Source organism: Megascapheus bottae, chromosome 1 (genome assembly GCF_031878675.1).
Source record: "Megascapheus bottae isolate mThoBot1 chromosome 1, mThoBot2.hap1, whole genome shotgun sequence".
Classification (NCBI taxonomy): Eukaryota; Metazoa; Chordata; class Mammalia; order Rodentia; family Geomyidae; genus Megascapheus; species Megascapheus bottae.
Window position 1 is genome coordinate 29,067,373 of NC_143509.1, and position 17,454 is coordinate 29,084,826.

The 17,454-nt window shown below is 58.8% G+C and overlaps 2 protein-coding genes across 3 annotated transcripts; both read right to left on the bottom strand.

Annotated features, from left to right (window-relative positions):
* Positions 1-1,772: 1,772 nt before the first annotated feature.
* On the bottom strand, positions 1,773-2,707 carry Timm13 (translocase of inner mitochondrial membrane 13). Its single transcript, XM_090341078.1, has 3 exons — positions 2,511-2,707; positions 2,369-2,437; positions 1,773-2,191 (listed from the first exon to the last, which is right to left on the bottom strand). The coding sequence occupies exons 1-3, from the start codon at positions 2,628-2,630 to the stop codon at positions 2,093-2,095; spliced, it is 288 nt and encodes a 95-aa protein (XP_090197204.1). The 5' UTR covers positions 2,631-2,707; the 3' UTR covers positions 1,773-2,092.
* Positions 2,708-4,801: 2,094 nt separating this feature from the next.
* On the bottom strand, positions 4,802-15,310 carry Lmnb2 (lamin B2). Of its 2 annotated transcripts, none has more exons than XM_090341059.1 (12): positions 14,951-15,310; positions 11,674-11,810; positions 9,221-9,377; positions 9,007-9,132; positions 7,136-7,306; positions 6,896-7,021; positions 6,588-6,808; positions 6,193-6,478; positions 6,010-6,117; positions 5,607-5,726; positions 5,377-5,487; positions 4,802-4,976 (listed from the first exon to the last, which is right to left on the bottom strand). In XM_090341059.1, the coding sequence occupies exons 1-12, from the start codon at positions 15,221-15,223 to the stop codon at positions 4,935-4,937; spliced, it is 1,878 nt and encodes a 625-aa protein (XP_090197185.1). In that variant the 5' UTR covers positions 15,224-15,310; the 3' UTR covers positions 4,802-4,934. The 2 variants fall into 2 exon arrangements, with proteins under 2 accessions (XP_090197185.1, XP_090197193.1); XM_090341067.1 differs by lacking the exon at positions 14,951-15,310 and adding an exon at positions 14,765-14,862.
* Between the last annotated feature and the right edge of the window lie 2,144 nt (positions 15,311-17,454).

A 17,454-nucleotide genomic window follows, 5' to 3' on the forward strand; every position in this document is an offset into this window, starting at 1 on the left:
GCTCCAAGCCCTAGGGGCAACTAATCAAAAAGCCTCCAAGGATACGGCCCTTCCCGTAACTCCTCATTCTAAAATCTTGAAGGAACAGCTGCTCGCTCTCAGGTTCCCCTGCCTCCCCCGCCCCCACGCTGTCTGCCTTTACCCTCCCTGAACTCCACTTCCACCACCTCTCCAGGAGGCTGAGGGTCTGGCCCCAAATCAAAGATCAGACCCCACTGTCTTTTTTTGTTTTTGGTCGGTCATGGGACTGAATTCTGGGCCTGGACGCTGTCCCTGAGCTCTTCAGCTCAAGGCTACTACCCTACCCCTTGAGATACAGCCCCACTTCCGGTTTTCTGGTGGTTAATTGGAGATAAGACTCACAGGTTTTTGTGCCCAGGCTGGCTTTGAACCACGATCCTCAGATCTCAGCCTCCTGAGTAGCTGTAATTACAGGCATGAGCCACCGGCACCTGGCTCTGTGGATGGTTCTTTACCATAGCTCTCCTGTCCTTGACCCTCTGGAGGGCTGAGACCACACAGGTGTGGCAGCTCAAGCCCATGGGGGCACCCTACGTCCTACTAGTCACCAATCTCAAGTGGCCGCCGCCACCAGGGCACTGCCTGGAGGAGAGACATTGGAGACAGGATTGTCCTAAGCAAGATCCTTCCACCTTCAAAAGACACCTCAAATTCAATAGTCCCATAACCCCCAGATGGCACCATCGCACCCCAGGGCACAGGCTTGGCACCACCAGGGTTAGCTATCTAACTACAGCTTCTACCAGACACCAACTTTTTCCTGTCCCTATATAACCAACCATTTCATCTTGCCTTAATACCAAATCCCTGGACTTAAAGGAGCCACATTCACAGGACTACAAACTGACATGGAAGGAGGACTCAGTCCAGCTTTCCAGATAAACCAGGTCCTTGGACTGATGGTCCCAACTCCTTCCTCCATGGCTGATCAGAGGCCAGTGCACCCTCTCCCTCCAATTAAGTAAATCAAAGAAAACTTTCAGCTGCCTTAATGCCAGGTTTACCGTGGTCACCTCCTCCCAGAGGCAAGTTAATTGCAGGGCAGCTGAGGTGCTCCAACTCTGAGGCCAAGGCCTCCCCACACACAGAGAGATCTCCTTCCAGCAGGAGAATGCTGTTGCTCTTACATCAGTATAGCTCCAGACACAGCAAGATGACGGAAACAGAGCCTCCCACTTAGGAAGCAGCCAATTTCTGGGTTCCCTGGTTAGCCTGTCTCGGGGGCTCCTAGTAAAACTTGGCCCCTCACACAAAGTTTCCTTTCTTCCTAGCTAGCTTACTCCTTCCTACCTGTCCTCTCAACAAGCAGCAGCACAAGGATGGTTACTCGCATTGCCATGTCTGGCGTTTTGATTTTCCCCAAGTGCCAGCGTGAGAAATTTCCCCACCCCAGCTCTACTTCCCACCTTTAGTGTCTCATCTGGGGTTAGCACTCCACCCAGCCCTCGGAAGCTATTGCCCCGGGAGCCCCACAACAACCCTTCCAGAACTTCCCACTAACCCACAATACCCACGGAAAGGATATTGTCACAGGGAGCTTTCCCTAGCTGGTTCGCTCAGCCTTTTCATTCTAATAAGTAGCAGCTTCCGTGAGAAGGAACGAACGCCCAAGGGGAGGGAATCATGCTGGGCTTCTGTCCTAGGAGCCAGAAGCCCCCAGGCACTGCCAGGACCCACTCCAGGCGGGGTCCCCGAGACACGAAGTCCTCTCTCCCCACTGTCACTCTGGAGGATAAAAATGCACAGGGATCTCTCGGCCGATCCACAGTTTATTGGTCCACTCTCAGATGGTCACTCCCGAAAGTCCAAACCAGGGCTCTCTTCTGGGCCCAGGCCGTAAGGCTGAATGAACCGGAAACATCAGGACATGGTACTGCCGACTCCCAGACCAGCAGGTGTCGTCGCTGGGTCCCCAGGCTTTGGGAAGCCCCAGGGGTTGCCAGACCCCAGCTGTACACGCCAGTGGGGGACACGGTGCCGGCAGTCCCGCATGCATCTCCCCACCCCCCACGACAGACCACCGGAGGCACGAATGCCTCGCAAGGCCGGTGGCCGGGCTCAGGCCTCCGGGTCACATGTTGGCTCGTTCCCGCTGCAGCCTCGAGTTGTAGGCTCGGGACACGGTGTTCCAGGCGTCCATGTAGCGGTCCATACACATGGCGATGCACTTCTGGGGGCGGGAGGAGACACGCACGGTCTGCGACCTGGCACCCCAGACCACGCCTCACGGTCCAGGCTGGGAGTGCGCGTGCGCAGCGTCCTCCGACCCGCTGCCGGCGCACGCGCAGAGCTGCTCGCCGGGGTCCCGACCCCACGGGCCAGCCCCCCACACAGGAGTCCGTCCTACCTGCTCCGAGTTGTCCAGGGAGCCCCCCGGCTTCCCGATGCACTTCCGGAAGCACTTGTCGGTCATCCTCTGTAGGCACGAGTGAGACTCAGTCCGGACGCCCGCCCCGGCAGGGTACCCCCGTCCCCGGCGTGCCCCGCACCTGCAGCAGCTCCTGCGCGTTGGCCACGGCGATCTGCACCTTCACCTGCTCCATGATGAGCCCCGGGTCCAGCTTGCCGCCGCCGGAACCCCCGAAGTCCGAGCCGAAGCCACTCTCCATGGCTCCGCAGTCGACCAGGACGCCGCCACACGCGCTGACCTGCGGCCGCCGGAAGCTAAGCCGCCCGTGGCACCACGGGAAACCAGATTGGAACTACAACTCCCACGAGCCTCCCGCGCGGTCCCCGAAGCGAGGACTCCCGAGGCCGACGGGAAACAGGAACCTAGACTACAACTCCCAGAAGGCTATTTGGCAGGCTCTCGAACCTCCACCCACCTTCCCGCGCTGGTGCGCACGCATCACGTGCCAGTCTTGCTGGTCACGTGACTCAGGCACCACGCCGAGGCCTATGCCTCTTCCGGACGCAGAGTCCACTCGGCGACAGCAGTTAAAATCAAAAGTGTTTATTGGTGTACAAAAGTTTCCAGTCATAAAACGTATATTACAAGTCATCGGAGGAAAGGAAAAACACCACACGCTGGCATGCATCTGGAAAACAAAACCTCCGGGACGCGACGAGCCCCCTCCCCAGGCCACGGCGGCCCCGCGTCCCACCTGGAGGAGAGCTAAGGGTACACGAGAGGGGGCAAGCGCGACTGCCCACGCGCGGCCCAACCCCTCCTCCGCCGCCGAGGGCCCCCCACCCTCACAAGCCCTGGGAAACGAGTTCCCGCCGCAAGCCAAGGCAGGCCTTCAACGAGGGGGCCGGGGCTCAGGGTGGACCCCGGGCAAAGCACGGCCCCCCAACCCACGGGAGGACCAAGCGAAGCACACAGGGCCCAGTGCCGAGGCTCGCTAAGGCATGAGGGCGGCGGCCAGGTCCAGGTGTCGTCTATGCAGTCCTGCTGCGGTGGGAGGGAGGCCGGGGCGCTGCAGGGCCTCCCCAGGAGGCTGTGGTGGTGCATCTGAGGCCAGTGTGTGCGGGCAGGCTCAGCTGCTTAGCCTCCACCAGGTATTAACTAAGAAAGATCCATACGTGGTCCTCGGCTGGAAAAGGTCATCCACAGCCCAAAAAAGGGGGGCCAGGGAAGAACTCCAGGCCTTCCGGAAAGGATGGCCAGGTGGACTCTTGGGCTAGTGAGTGGCAGCAGTAGCTGGTGCTTTCCCTGCTCAGGCCTGGCAGTGGCCACGGTGGGGCAGGGAGGTCCTATGGTCTGTGGCCACAGCTGCTCTGTGAGGAGCACAAGTGTTTACAGATGGGGAAAACATGGCCTCTGGCTCAGTAAGACTAGCTGCACTTTCTGAAGGAAATGTCATGGGGGGAGGGGGAGAGGGAGGCTCAGAGCCGATCAACACAGGATCCCCACTTCCCTGTGCCACCCCTTGAAGGATGGTTGGCTTCTTGTGGCCTGAGCCACTGGAGTAGGGGTCTTGGCAACCTGTGTATTGACGAATGTAAAAAAATAAATATCCATTAAAAAAATAACTTCTGTATGTCTGTGTGGGAGGGGAAGCGGTACTGGAAAGGGTGGCCAGGTGCCAGATGGCTGGCATCAGCATGAGTGATTGAGGAGGGCTGCTGCAGTGCAAGTCACAGCTAACGCTACAAAGCAGACTCAGTGTACATGTGGGGCCCGCTAGCACCAGCTCTGCAGGTCAGGATCCACGCAGTGCATGCTCACTTGCTCTCAACTCTTGGCCTTGGCTCCTGAGCTCAGCAAACCACTTTGATCTTTTCCCTTCTATGTGTACTGGTGATAGCTTGGAAAGGGGGTGCCCCATTCCCCAGGCTTCTTCCTCACCCAGCTTGTCTTCCTCAGGGTTAGGAAGGGCAGTAGACATGCCTCAGAGAAGCCTCCCTCCTGTCTCCTGACCATTGCACCACCAGCAGGAATGTCCCAACTTCCAGGCCCAGGGCAGTCAGAGCCCAGGGTGGGCCGCTCCTACTTGCCACCCAACTCTGTGTGCATGGATGGCATCCCAGTGTCAGATGTAGAGCCACTGAATAGTGACAAGCTGGTACCCCACCCCACCCCACCGGCTAGAACCTGGATTCTAAATTTGGTTTTTCAGAAGGTTTAAACAAATAATACCCTATCAAATCCCAACTACAGTTTCCCACCATCCATATCCCAAGACACAAGGCCCCCCTGCTCCTCCCAGGCTCATGCCTGCCCTCCAGACATAGGCAGTGAGGCGGGCCCTGCAACACCCCGCTGGCCCTGACTCAGTGAACGGGAGGGTTCCTGGATAATGGAAAGTGGAATGTAGGGATCTGAGAACACAGGAAGCACAGCAGAACCACCACCACCTTCTGGCAGCTTGCTTAGAAATCGTCTAGAACTGTACCAAGGACTAAGGGAAGCCAACCACAGAAAAATACTCTTCAGTGGCTCTGGGAAGGCCGAGGGCTGCCGAGCCAGCTCACATGAGGTAGCAGCCCCTGGATGTGGTCCTCGGGTCCCCCTGTAAGGAATGGAAGTGCCTGTCATCAGGGGCAGGGAATCCCCACAAGGAGGTGACACTCCTGATCAGGTGAAAAAGTCATTACACACCACCTCTAGAGCATTCCATATTCCATTCCCCCCAAAGCCATTCTGATTGGCCAGCACCTCAGCCTGCAGGAAGCATGGGGAGTGTTTGGGGAGCTGCATGGGTGTGGCATTAGAGATGTAATCTGCTCTGCCAAGTTCTACCTCTTGGGAACCCTTGGGCCAGCTCCTCTGTCCTGTCACAGAACCCACCTAAGAAGCAACAACAGCTCCCAGCTAAGAGCCAGGGGGCTCCTCAGAGGTGTCCTGCTGGGGCCCCGAGGACAAAATGTGTGTGTCTACATGGAGTGCAGTGAGCTCTGGCCCTTCCCTACCTGCTGGTGGAACAGGTCCTCTTCTCCAAACTCTGCCTCCACCTCCTCCTCCTCGCCATTCTCATTCTCCCTCGACACAGAGGACTGTTTCACAGCTCTCACAGCCACCTCCTGTGAACGTGTGCCCAGCCAGGCCAGGAGTGCCATCAGGGCCAGCGCCCAGCCACGGCCCCACCGCAGACCTATCCCCACAGCGCAAGCTGCCAGTGGGGCTCCCGGCCCACACCTACCTCTCCGTCAGAGTTGACCAGGATGGTTCGGAAGCTCTCACCCGAGCCCCAGCTGTTCTGGCTCTTCCACACCAGAGTCGACGGGGGGCTATGTGCCACCCCAGCACCAGCTGCCCACACCTAAGGACCCCAGAGTACCCCACCTGTTACATCAGCCCTTCCACAGACCGCACGGGGTCTGAGGGGCAGGCCAAGGGTTCTCTGCACTCAGGGGCTGGGCTGTGTTGGAAGTCCCATGGGTTCCAGGCCCCAAGTGGGGCACTCCGGTGTCCTGGGTACCCAACGGCCAGGACTCATTGGGTTCCTGGAAGGCCCGGGCACAGCCATGCCCAGCCGCAGTACTGACCTCGGGGTGGGCACCCAGCCCCAGCCTGCCCAGCCACCCTTCCCTGCAGTCACCTACCGTGACAGTCTGGCCAGCCCTCAGGACGTACTTGGGTGTGAACTTGTAGGCAATCTCATCGCCCTCAAGGACCTGCCTCTTGATTCTCCAGTTCCCCAGAGACTGGTCCTGGAGACCCAGACAAGCGTCAGACCCACAGTCACCAAGACGGGGCCCGAGCACCACAGGGCCTGACTCACTCACCTTATCCGAGTTGTTCTTGAGCTGCACGAACCTGCCCTCCAGGTCCACTTCCTCAATGCTCACGCTGCCCATGGCCGAGGCCTGCTGGGCCAAGCGGAAGCTGCCGCTGCTGCTGCTGCTGCCTGAGCCGATGCCACTGGAGGCGCTGCCCGGAGACTCCTCCACCTCCAGCCGCCGGCGCTTGCTTCGGCCTGACCGTCCAGCCGTGGACACACTGCTGCTGCTACTGCTTGAGGTGGCCCGAGAGATGGTGACCCGGGAGGATGGGCTGGGGGACAGCTTCAGCCTGGGTTCAGGGTGGGGCAGGTGTGACTAAGCTTCTCCCCCTCCCCGACCCAGCTCCTTGTTTCACCTCATTCCCCCCTCCCCGCACCGCTCTCCTTCCTGTCCCCCACCTCTCTTCCTCGCCCTCCAGCAGCTTGCGGTAGGCGTTGATCTCCATGTCCAGCGCCAGCTTCACATCCAGCAGCTCCTGGTACTCGGCTAGCTGCTGCTGCATCACGTCACGCATCTCCGTCATCTCCTGCTCCTTGGCATCCAGCATCTTACGGAACTTATCACGCTCACTAGCCAGGGAGCTCTCCAGCTCCCGGATTCGGTCCTCGGCAGCACTGGCCTGCAGACAGCAGACAGGTCAGCGACAGAGACCCCAACCCCAGAGTGCTCAGGGGGCCGCTCATGCTCGGATGGCACAGGGCCTCACCTGCTTCTGCAGGCCAGAGAGCTGGTAGCTGAGGGACTCCACGCGCATGCGGGCCTCCTGCAGCTCCTCTCTCGCGGCACTGGCCGCTTTGTCGTTCTGATCCGAGCTCAGCTTGGCATTGTCCAGCTGTAAGGGGTGGAAATGAGTAGCAAGTGAAGGATTGGGGGGGTTAAGTGGGAGGTGAGGGATGGGGAGCGTGTGGGAGGTGAGGGATGGGGGGTGGGGTCCTCGAGGCTGCACCTTGGCCTGGTAGGTCTGCTCCAGCTCCTGGCGGTAGAGCCGCACTTGCTGGTCATGCTGCCCTCGAAGCTCCTCCAGAGCCCTCGCCAGCTTGGAGTCGAACTCCTGCTGCCGCCCGCTGTCCACCTCCACCAGGCGCCGCTCGTGCCGCCGCCGCGTCTCCCGCACCTCCTGCCAGGGAAGGGCCACACACACCGGTGAGCCCAGCCCCATCTCCCCGCCTTCTGACTATCCGCACCTGGGGCACCACAGCCGGGACCAGAAGATGACTGTGCCTCTCTGCCACTCCACACTGTGCACATTCGGGGCCGGGCTAGCAGCTCAGTGAAGATGGCAGACTCCAGGCCCAGGGAGACTGCGTGAAGCAGGGGCTGGGAGAGGACAGAATGTTCCGGTACAAATAAAAAAGGTGCACAACTGGTGCAGACTCACAACGGGATGTACACTTTCAAGTGCTGAGCTCACATCTGTAATCCTGGCTACTCAAGAGGCTGAGATGTGAGGACTGAGGTTGGAGGCCTGCTTACACAGGGAAGTCTGTGAGACTCACATCCAATTAACCAGCAAAAAAAAAGAAGCATAGAGAGCTGGCGCAGTGTAATCCTGGCTACTTAGGAGGCTGAGATCTAAGGATTGCAGTTCAAAGCTAGCCCCAGCACTAAAGTCTGTGAGACTCTTATCTCCAATTAATCACCAGAAAACTGGAAGTGGCGCTGTGGCTCAAGCGATGGAAGCCTTGAGCTGAAGAGCTCAGGGACACTGCCCATGTAACATTCAGGCCCCATGACCCACAAAAAAAAAAAAAAAAGTAGAGCTGTGGCTCAAGTGGTAGATACCAGCCTTGATTGAAAGAGCCAGAGCGTAAGGCTAGGAGTTCAAAACAAAAGACAAGCTATTGGGCTGGGTGTCTAGCTCACAGGTATTGAGTCTCTGGTTCCACTCCAGCATCTACACACACACAGGTACATGATCAAGTCCATCCTGGGTGCCCAAGGCAGCGGTGGGGCAGTAGCAGAGGCCCAGGCCGCAGGGCAGCCGTGGCAGGAGGTAGGTGTAGTGTGAGAGGACAGCACAACTTGCCCCACTACCCAGTCCATCTAGACAGACACAGGCTGTCTACTAGTTACCTTGTGTTTACCATCTATCTTCTACCTGTCTGTCTGTCTGTCCCTCCCTTCATGTTCCCATATGCAGGTGGGCATCTTCAGGGCTGGCAAAGGCTATGGCTGGCTAGGCTAGGCCCTGTACCTTCTGGGAGTCTTGCTGGGCAGTTCCGTGCAGCACAGCCTGCACCTGCTTCCTCCGAGGGCACCTCATAGGACCCCTCTTCTGAGAGGCCCCCCAGGTTCTCCGCACAGAGACCTTCAGGGGCTTCTCCACCTGCCCCTTCCTAGATTTGGGCCCCCTCTTGGCTATCTTCCTGGGCCTGGGCCCGCTCGCTGTGGCTGGCGTTGTGGCAGGGCCTGGCGAACCCTGCATACAGCTCCTCAGCTGCACAGGCATGCCTCCCCTACTGTGTGCGCTGGGCTGGGTCCTGGCCCAGGGTTCTGTCCTGGCCTATGACAGCACAGCAGGTTCTGTGATGCGTGTGGCTGACCTGTCACAGCCATGTCGAGGAGCTGGAGGGCGGGGCTAGGGTACTGTGCAGGTACTGTGCACCTGGCAGGCCGGACGTTGGCCCTGTAAAAGGCCGATCCACATCCTGACCCCAAGCCTGACTGGCTGCGCCCAAACAGATCTTCACAGGCTTTGAGAGAAGTCCTGGGCTACTCAGCTGGCTGGTCCATGACGAGGGTCTCTATCTGGACACCCAGGAGCAGCAGGAAGGGGGAGGTCACGGGAAGGAGCCCCCAGAGCCGAGCCCTCCTCACCTCCTCGAACACGCTCTTGCGGAAGTCCAGCTCCTCCTGCAGGCTCTGGCAGCGGTTCTCCAGGTCCACGCGCATCAGGGTCTCTTTCTCCAACTGCTTTTTGGCCACTGCATGACAGTCCTCTGCCTGAGGGACAGGCAGAGCGGAGGGGTGATCTGTGTGCACAGGTCCCTATGTCCCTCCCCTGGGAGGGGTCTGGGTCTGCCACGCGCACCTTGGCCAGCTGAGCCCGGAGCTCCGCCACGTCACTCTCCAGGCCACGCTTGTCACTGAGCGCGGCGGCCAGCTCCGCCTCGCTGCGGTGGAACTGGGCCTCCAGGTCCTTCACGCGGCCCTGTGCCACCATAAGCTCACCTTCCCTCTTCTTGGCGCTGGAAGTTAAGACAGGAGGATGTGTGGTTACCTGTCACAGGGAAGTGCTGGGCACATCTGGAGGGGCACCGTGGGGCTCGTCAGATCCCCAGGGTCTGGCGGATGGTGAACCTCAGGTCAACACAGCCATACTGTCAAGGCACTGGCGCCCCATAATGCCCCCTCACACACAGCAACCTAGAGCAGAGCAGAGCTCTCTGCCGTCCCTCCCACCACCACCCCATGAGGCTGAGACAGGGCAGTGCACATTTATTAAAGTTATGGAAGGCTGTCTTTGAAGAAGAGCTTGTTTGAACTAAGCAGGTTTACCTGGTATTCCTACCGGAATCAGACAACCCAAGCACAGTTGTTTTTTTTGCCTAGTCGTGGGGCTTAAACTCAGGACCTGGGCTCTACCACTTGAGCCACAGCACCACTTCCAGCTTATTCTGTGGTATTGAGGAATCAAACCCAGGATTTGTGCATGCTAGGCAAGCACTTTACTGCTAGGCTATGTTTCCCGGCCCCTGCAAGCAGTGTTAAACACACACGTTGAGAGCACAGGTTTCAGGGTGTTTGATTCCACTCTCACTTCCCCACGTGCCCAGTGCAGGGACACTAGGATCCTGGGCCTGTGCACCAGGTGCTGGGCTCCTCACTCCATGCCAGGAGCACCCCCGTCCTCAGTCTCATGGTGCAGGATCCATGTCCACTGCTCAGACCTTACAAAGCTCACAGGGCTCCAGTCCACCCCAGGGTGGACTGGAGGACACTGGAGCCATCCACACACACAGGCAAGGCGCAAGGACATGACCTGCGCCCTCACCACACAGCTCCTGAGTGCACAGGGACAGACCAGGGCCTCGGGCACCAGGAAAGGAAGGCGGGCTGGGCGTGCCACAAACCTGCAGGTGGGCCTGGGCCTGCAACGCAAAGGTCCTGGGATGAGGCCTGCCGAGCAGAGGAGGTCTCGGGGCTAAGAGCGGGCCTGGCAGAGAAAGGAGGGGCCTAGAACCTAACTTTAAATGGCAGAGCACCACATGGAGAGCATGGCTCGGGCTCAAGTACCCATTCTCCCTCTCCTCCCCTAGTCCTGGGGTTTGAACTCAAGGCTCTGGGCACTGTCCTTGGACACTTTTTGCTCAAGGCTAGCACTCTGCTACTTGAGCCTCAGTGAAACTTCCAGCTTTTTCTGTGTAAGTGGTTCCCAGAAATCCAACCCAGGCGAGCACTCTACCACTAGGCTACACTTCCGGCCTCAAGTGCTCATCTCTAAGCAATGGCACCCCATGGAGTGCCAGCAGAGATATCAAATCCCAGTGAACGCTCGGACCTGGATGCCTGTTGCAAGGCTTCCCTGAAGGATGAAACCTGAAAGGAACACTTGGGCTGGGAATGTGGCTTAGTGGTAGAGTGTTTGTCTAGCACGCATGAAGCCATGGGTTCAATTCCTCAGTACCACATACACAAGAAATACCAGCCACAGAAGTGGTGTGGTGGCTCAAGTGGTAGAATGCTAGCCGTGAGCAAAAAAACTCAGGGGAAGAGCCCCAGGCCCTGAGTTCAAGCCCCATGACCAACACCTTATGATGCTTGGCACTCTTACTGTTCAAGGCGAGAAAAGGGACTGAGGATGGCTTGGTGAGCTTCCAGCTGCCATGTGTGAGATGCAGGTTCCATCCCCAGCATCACCAAAGAGTCCAATGACATGGCCGCCTCCTGTCCGTGCTGCCCACCCCCTTGGTCTCCTTCCCTAGTACCGTGAATACCCTGCGGCCATGGCCTTGCACCTAGCTCGGAGAGTGAGGTGGGTGTGGGAGAGGTGGCAGTGTAATTAAATAAGATAAAACCTGCAAAAATGCTTCCTAATAGGCGTTTAATAGGGTTAGTTAGCCAAGGCCAGGCTGGCCAGTGAGAGTCCCAAGGGAGATGAAGAGGCTAGGGTCTGACGCCCTGATTCCTGGCACCTGGACCCCCAGTATGAATGCTCAAATTGTCCCTAGAATCTCGGTCTCTGGGTGGGTGGCTCAGGGGCCCGGTGGCCTAGAGGTGAGACATCTGGCACAGGGAAAGCCAGGGGACCAAGCCTCCCCTTGACCTCGCACAGGGCTCTGGACATGATGGAAATGAGGCCCTGGCACCATGTTGAATTCCAATGCGGAAAGGACGAGCTACCTGTACCCCAACACCAGGTGGCCAGGGCCCCTGGCTTAGAAAGGGCTCTGGCCAGCCCACCTCAAGGGATATCTCCTACAAGGCAGCCCAGCCCAGGGGGCCACCGTGACAGGCTCTGTGGGCCTCGCTATGGCCACCTACCTCTTGTCAGCCTCTTCCAGCTCGGCTCGTGCTTTGCCGATCTCGATCTGCAGGCGGGCACGCTCACGGGCTGTCTCATCCAGCACCCGCCGGGCATCAGCAAGTTCCGACTCGTACAGTGCCTTGATGCCGCTCACCTGGGGAGGCAGCCCCGCATGAAGGCCCCGGGGACCCCAGCCTGCTGACAGCTGCTGGCAGGGAATTCCCCAGTGGTGATGGGCACTCTGTCTCCCCAGACAGAGCCTGGGGTCCCACTGCTTAACCCCAGTTCAGAACCACTTCATTTCTCCAAAAGTGGAGGTCCTTATGGTGGTGTGTATAGGACTGTGTGCTGTCATCTGGAACCAATCTCCCTCAGGCAGCTGGGGAGGCCACACCCCCACACCCCCTGGCCAGGCCAAGCTCCACCCACTGGCTGGTGGCAGTCAGGGTCAGGGCCCCCAGCAGCAAGCCTGGGGAGGGATGGGAGACATGCTGGGTGGTGGGGAAGACTGCTGGGGGGCAGGAGGAGGAGGGGACAGGCCGGGAGGAGAGGGACAGGACCGGGAAGCCCTGGGGCCTCCTGGATGGGGAAAGCCTCTTCCTGAGCCAAGTTCATGGCCCAGCTGGCACTAGAGCTAGGCTTCCACTCCATGTGGTTCCTACAGGGACCACAGCTGCCACCTGCCTAGCTTCTGGCATGCCACTTGTCCTTGTTCTGGCCACACATACAGCAGCTGGGAGGACTCAGGTTTCCCGCTGGCCTGGGCAGCTCTCATCTCCTTACGCCCAGGACTATGTGCTAATGCGTTTAGACACAAGAGCAGCAAACCCCAGTGGATGTACTCGCACCCCTGGCCACAGTACAGGGAGCAGGTGGAGGACTGGTTCCTCACTGGACAGAGCTGCCACAATGGCACAGCCACCAAGATCACAGCCCAGGGCACCTCTAAAGTGCAGCACGCGTCCACCTGCCAGGCACACACACTCCTGACAACACAGAACCATCTAGAAACCCAAAATGTTCACAGGACAGTGATCACTCTGTGTGCTCCACCAACACTGCAGCACCACTGGGCAGGGACAGGACGAGGCAGACACCCCACGTGTTGGGGGCTCTCCACTGCAGGGGACATCCAGACAGAGATCTAGAGACGGGAGTGGACAGTCCTCCCGAGGCTGGGAGAGAATGGGTGATGAAATGTTCCAGAACGGGCCAGCCTGGCCCAGACTACAACACTGAACTGCAGGTCCACTAGATAAGACCATGAAGCCCAGTTCTACCCACAGTTGTCACTACCCTGTGCCAAGAGGACAGAGCAGAGGCTGCCAGGGACATGGCACATAGGGCAAGACCACCCAGGTGTGCTGGGACTCACCTGGAGCAGTGGAGACCTAAAGGGCAGCTGAGTCTCCCTGATGCCCAAGTGTAGGCGCTGGGGTCACTCCTGTGGGCAGGGCACGGTCAGACCCCTCACTTCTTGTCACTCCATGTGACATATGAGGAAGAGGCTGAGGCCTCCTACTGACCACCAGGGGGGCCACTGACAAGGATCCAGTGTGGGGGACATGATAGGCCCTTCTCTGTGGGTCTTGGATGCTCTTCCCCTGACAACTAATAGACAGGGCCACAGGAAAGAGAAGACACCAGGGGAAACTGAGGTCTGAATAAACCTCCCCAGGCACAGCCAAAGCCACAGGTGGCCAGGCCAGGAGAGGGGAGCATCCACACTAAACCAGTCAGCACCCCAAAAGCATCCTGATGGGACAGGAGGCCAATCAAGCCCCCAATCTGAAGCCACTCAGTCTGCCAAAAAGACAACAGCCAGGCCAGAGCCTTGTGTGGCTCCTAGCAAGCAGCCATCGGGACAACTCTTCCATCATGGGGCACAGCACAAACTGGAGGCTCAAAATCCAAATGGCCAAGCAGGCACCCATGGCTCACACCTGTCATCCTAGCTACTCAGGAGGCTGAGATCTGAGAATCTGAGTCAAAAGCCAGTCCTACCAAGAAAGGCCATGTGTGAGACTCTTAATTCCAATTAATTATGGAGCATTGGTCCCACGGTAGAGCCTCAGTCTTGAGCAAATGAGCTCAGGGACAGCCCCACAGGCCTGGCCATGTAGTAGCAGCAGGTACTCAGTCTCCCGCAGACTGGCCAGCCCAGCTTTGGGCTCCTTCTAGTAAAACCCCAGAAGGACACGCTGAGCTTACCCCTATAAGTGGGGCAACCACTCTGGAGACCTGCCCTTGGACTGGGCGGGGTTCTGTGAGAAGGCAGAGCCCACTCCAGGGTCAGGTCCACAGCCATGGGTCTCTCCCAAGGACCTTTGGGCAACATGGGCCTGCAGGTGCACACATGCACGCGCGCCTACACACACTCCTACACGTGCCCCTACATCTGTGATTGGGCACAGGGCTTCCTTATTCCTTCTCAACTCTTGCCGTATCCCTGGATCCATTCTGAACCCTAAAGGCCCCGCTGGATCCAAGACCTTCACCCACCCACCCACACTTCATATTTTATTGAGGTAGGGTCTGACAGATCAACAAGTCCCAGGCCCAACTGAGGCCCCCAGATTTCCCCGAGACCTATTAGAACTCCTCCTCCTCGCACACTCAGACAAGCCTTCCTCAGAGGCCCCTAAAGTCATGACATCGCAGAGCCCCTCCCCCTAAAGACTCCCTCAACAAGTTGACAGTCACCTGCCTGAGCCCTTACTGTCTTGTCTGGGAGAGGGTGGTCCACTCACCCCCTTAGTCAGGGGTTCCCAAACCTAGCAGGGATAAAGCACACCACACCCACACCGTAGTTCTTTAGGCAGGATAACCTCAAATTCTCTGCACTTTTTCCTAGGGTTATCCAGAATGTCATTCCCTGGGAACCTTCCGGGAAGCTCCTTCTCTGTCGTCCATACTCAGGGCTCCCCACCCCCCCAACACATCCTTGGACCTCCCCAGGGGATGGTGAGGCGTAGTACCTGGCTGGTACTTGTCCCCCGAGACCCCTGGGGAAAGGTCATTTCCGAGATCCCCTGGAATCTCAGTGGGGGTCCCCCAGGAGACTCAGGGACCCCCCCCAAAAAAGAACACCCTGTGCCCCCACCCCACCTTTCGGGGACTGGACCATTCTGAATCCTCGGCCCAGGGGTTTCCGCGATCACCGGGAACCTGCGGTCTAAATTCGGGTCTCCGGAAATCGGGGGCTGCCGGTGGGCGGGGCTTTGCCTGTTATTTCCGCCCCCGAGGGTCCCGGAGCGGCCCCGCCCCCCCAGCTCCCCATCGGACCCCGCGTACCTCGCGCGTGGTCACCTCCTCCTTCTCGGAGATCTTGAGCAGCAGCCGGTCGTTCTCCAGCTCGAGGGCGCGGACGCGGTCGATGTAGACGGCCAGGCGGTCGTTGAGCTCCCGCAGCTCCTCTTTCTCCTGCAGCCGCGACAGGCGCGTGGGCGACAGCGGCGTGGCCGCCCCGCCCGCGCGGCCCGGCAGCGGAGAGGCCATGGCGGCAGCGGCGGCGGCTGCTCGCGACCTGCGCGGCTCCCGACGGCGACCCGGGTTCGGCGCGCTCATTCAATCCGCGCCGCGAAAGATGGCGCCGCCGTCACTCGCCGCCGCCGTCACTCGCCGCCGTTACTGCTGCTGCTGCCGCCGCCTCTCCTTGCGCGCGCGCGCGCGGGGCACGCCGGGAGAAGAGAAAGACACGCCGGGAGTTGTAGTTTGGTGCCGGTGCCGCGAGGCACGCTGGGACTTGTAGTCTCCGGCTCGTTCTTGTTGGGAGCTTATTAAAAAGAATCTCGTTCTCCCCGCCTCCCCGCAAACAATCGTAACTGGAGATATGCAAACAATTAAATTTGAAAAACAGAAAAATGAAATAGTGTGCCAGGAGCTGGAAACTCACGCCTGTCCTCTGGGCTACTCAGGAGGCTAAGGTCTGAGGATGAGGGTTCTAAGCCAGCCCGTACAAGAAAGTCTGTGACTCATCTTCAGTTAAAACCACACACGCACACACACACACTGGACAAGGTCAGGGACAGTGCTCTGGCCGAGTTCAAGTCTAAGTACAGGTTTAAAAAAAAAAAAAACAATTCTCCAATCGCCTCCATTCATTTCCCTTCAGGCCGCCACCACTCCACCACCTGGCTGCCCCCGGACCTTTGCCCGTGCGTGCGTTTCCTCCACCCAGCCCAGGGGTTTCCTTTGCACCGCAGATGAATCGGGGCAGAATGCGGGCGGCGGCTCCCCGCCTTTTTTCTAGGCCCTGGGCGGAGCTCGGAGGGGGGAGCCCCTCCCCACCCCACCCCACCCCACCCCTCGCCTCTGGCACACTGGACTCCAAGTCCCAGCACCCCGCGCGCCGCCCGGGCTGGGGCCCGGCCCTCTCCGCGCCAAGTTAGAGGGGTGTCCCGCCGCACTTTCAAAATGTTGGCGCTGACAGCTCAGTGACCCCCGGGTGTCCGATCACGGAGCTCTGGGGACCCACTCGGGGCGGGGGTCACCTTCACAGGCCCCCCAGCTTCGACTCGCCATGGGGGAGAAGAGGGGCAGGCCCGGTTCCCGGACAGGGAAACTGAGGCACAGAGCCCCCCCCACCCCAGGCCGGACACTTGCTATCTGCTTTGGGGGTGCGGGATGCTGACACCTCTGTGCCCCCCACTCCCTCCACGCCCCTGGCGCCTCCATCCCGCTGGGGACTGGATTTTGGCGCCAGAGTTTTTAAAAGATAATAAAATAAAAATCTGAACCCAACGGCTGCCCTTGGCGGGAGCTCCGCATCCGGAGCTGGATCGCAGGGAGCCCGGATTCCCGGAGCCTGGATTCCCAGATCATGTATTCTCAGAGCTGGATCCCAGAGCCTGGATTCCCGAAGCCTGGATTTTCAGGGCTGGATCGTAGGGAGTCCGGAATCCCGGAGCCTGGACTCTCGGATCAAGGATTCCCAGAGCTGGATCCCGGAGCCCGGATTCCCGGATCATAGAGTCTCAGAGCTGGAGCCCGGAGCCCGGATTCCCGGAGCCTGGATTTTAAAGTCTGGAACTCCAGATTCTGCAACCTCAATCTCAATGTGTGGGGCGAGCGATGCAGAATTCTGGAGACTGAGTTCCAGGCTCTGGGTTTCAGGGAGTGTGGGGCAGATGTTCCAGCCCGGATTCCACATCTGGACGCTTTGTGTCTGAATTCCGAGGCTAGAGGCCCTGGAATCTCAGCTGACAGGAGGGAGAGAAGGAATGAGATCGGCAGGCACTAACTGCACATCTGTTATGTCCTGGGGAGGGCAGAGGAGCAAACACTGGCAGTGGGAAAGGAGGCTGAGACCTGAGTACCCTTGTTCCAGTCCAGCCCAGGCAGGAAAGTCTCTAAAACTTATCTTCCAATAACCACAGAGAACTAGAAGTGGTGCCGTGGCTCAAGTGGCAAGAGTACTAGCCTTGAGCAAAAGAGCTCAGGGACAGCACCCAGTCTGAGTTCTAGCCCCAGGACTGGCACAAAAAATGTTAAAAATAAGAATAAAAGCTAGGTTTAGGCTGTCATCCCAGCTACTCAGGAGGCTGAGATCTGAGGATCACAGTTGAAAGCCAGCCAGCCCAGACACGAAAGACCCGGAGACTCTTACCTCCAATTAACCACTAGAGAACTGGAAAACTGGAAGTGGTGCTTGGCCCTCAGGGGGTAGGGTGGTATCGTTGAGCTGAAGAGCTCAGGGACAACGCCCAGGCCCAGAGTCCAAGCCCCATGGCCAACAAATAGAACAATAAAGAGGAGCAACTGTGCCTGAGGGAGGTCATCAATTCTCCCCTTCTTTC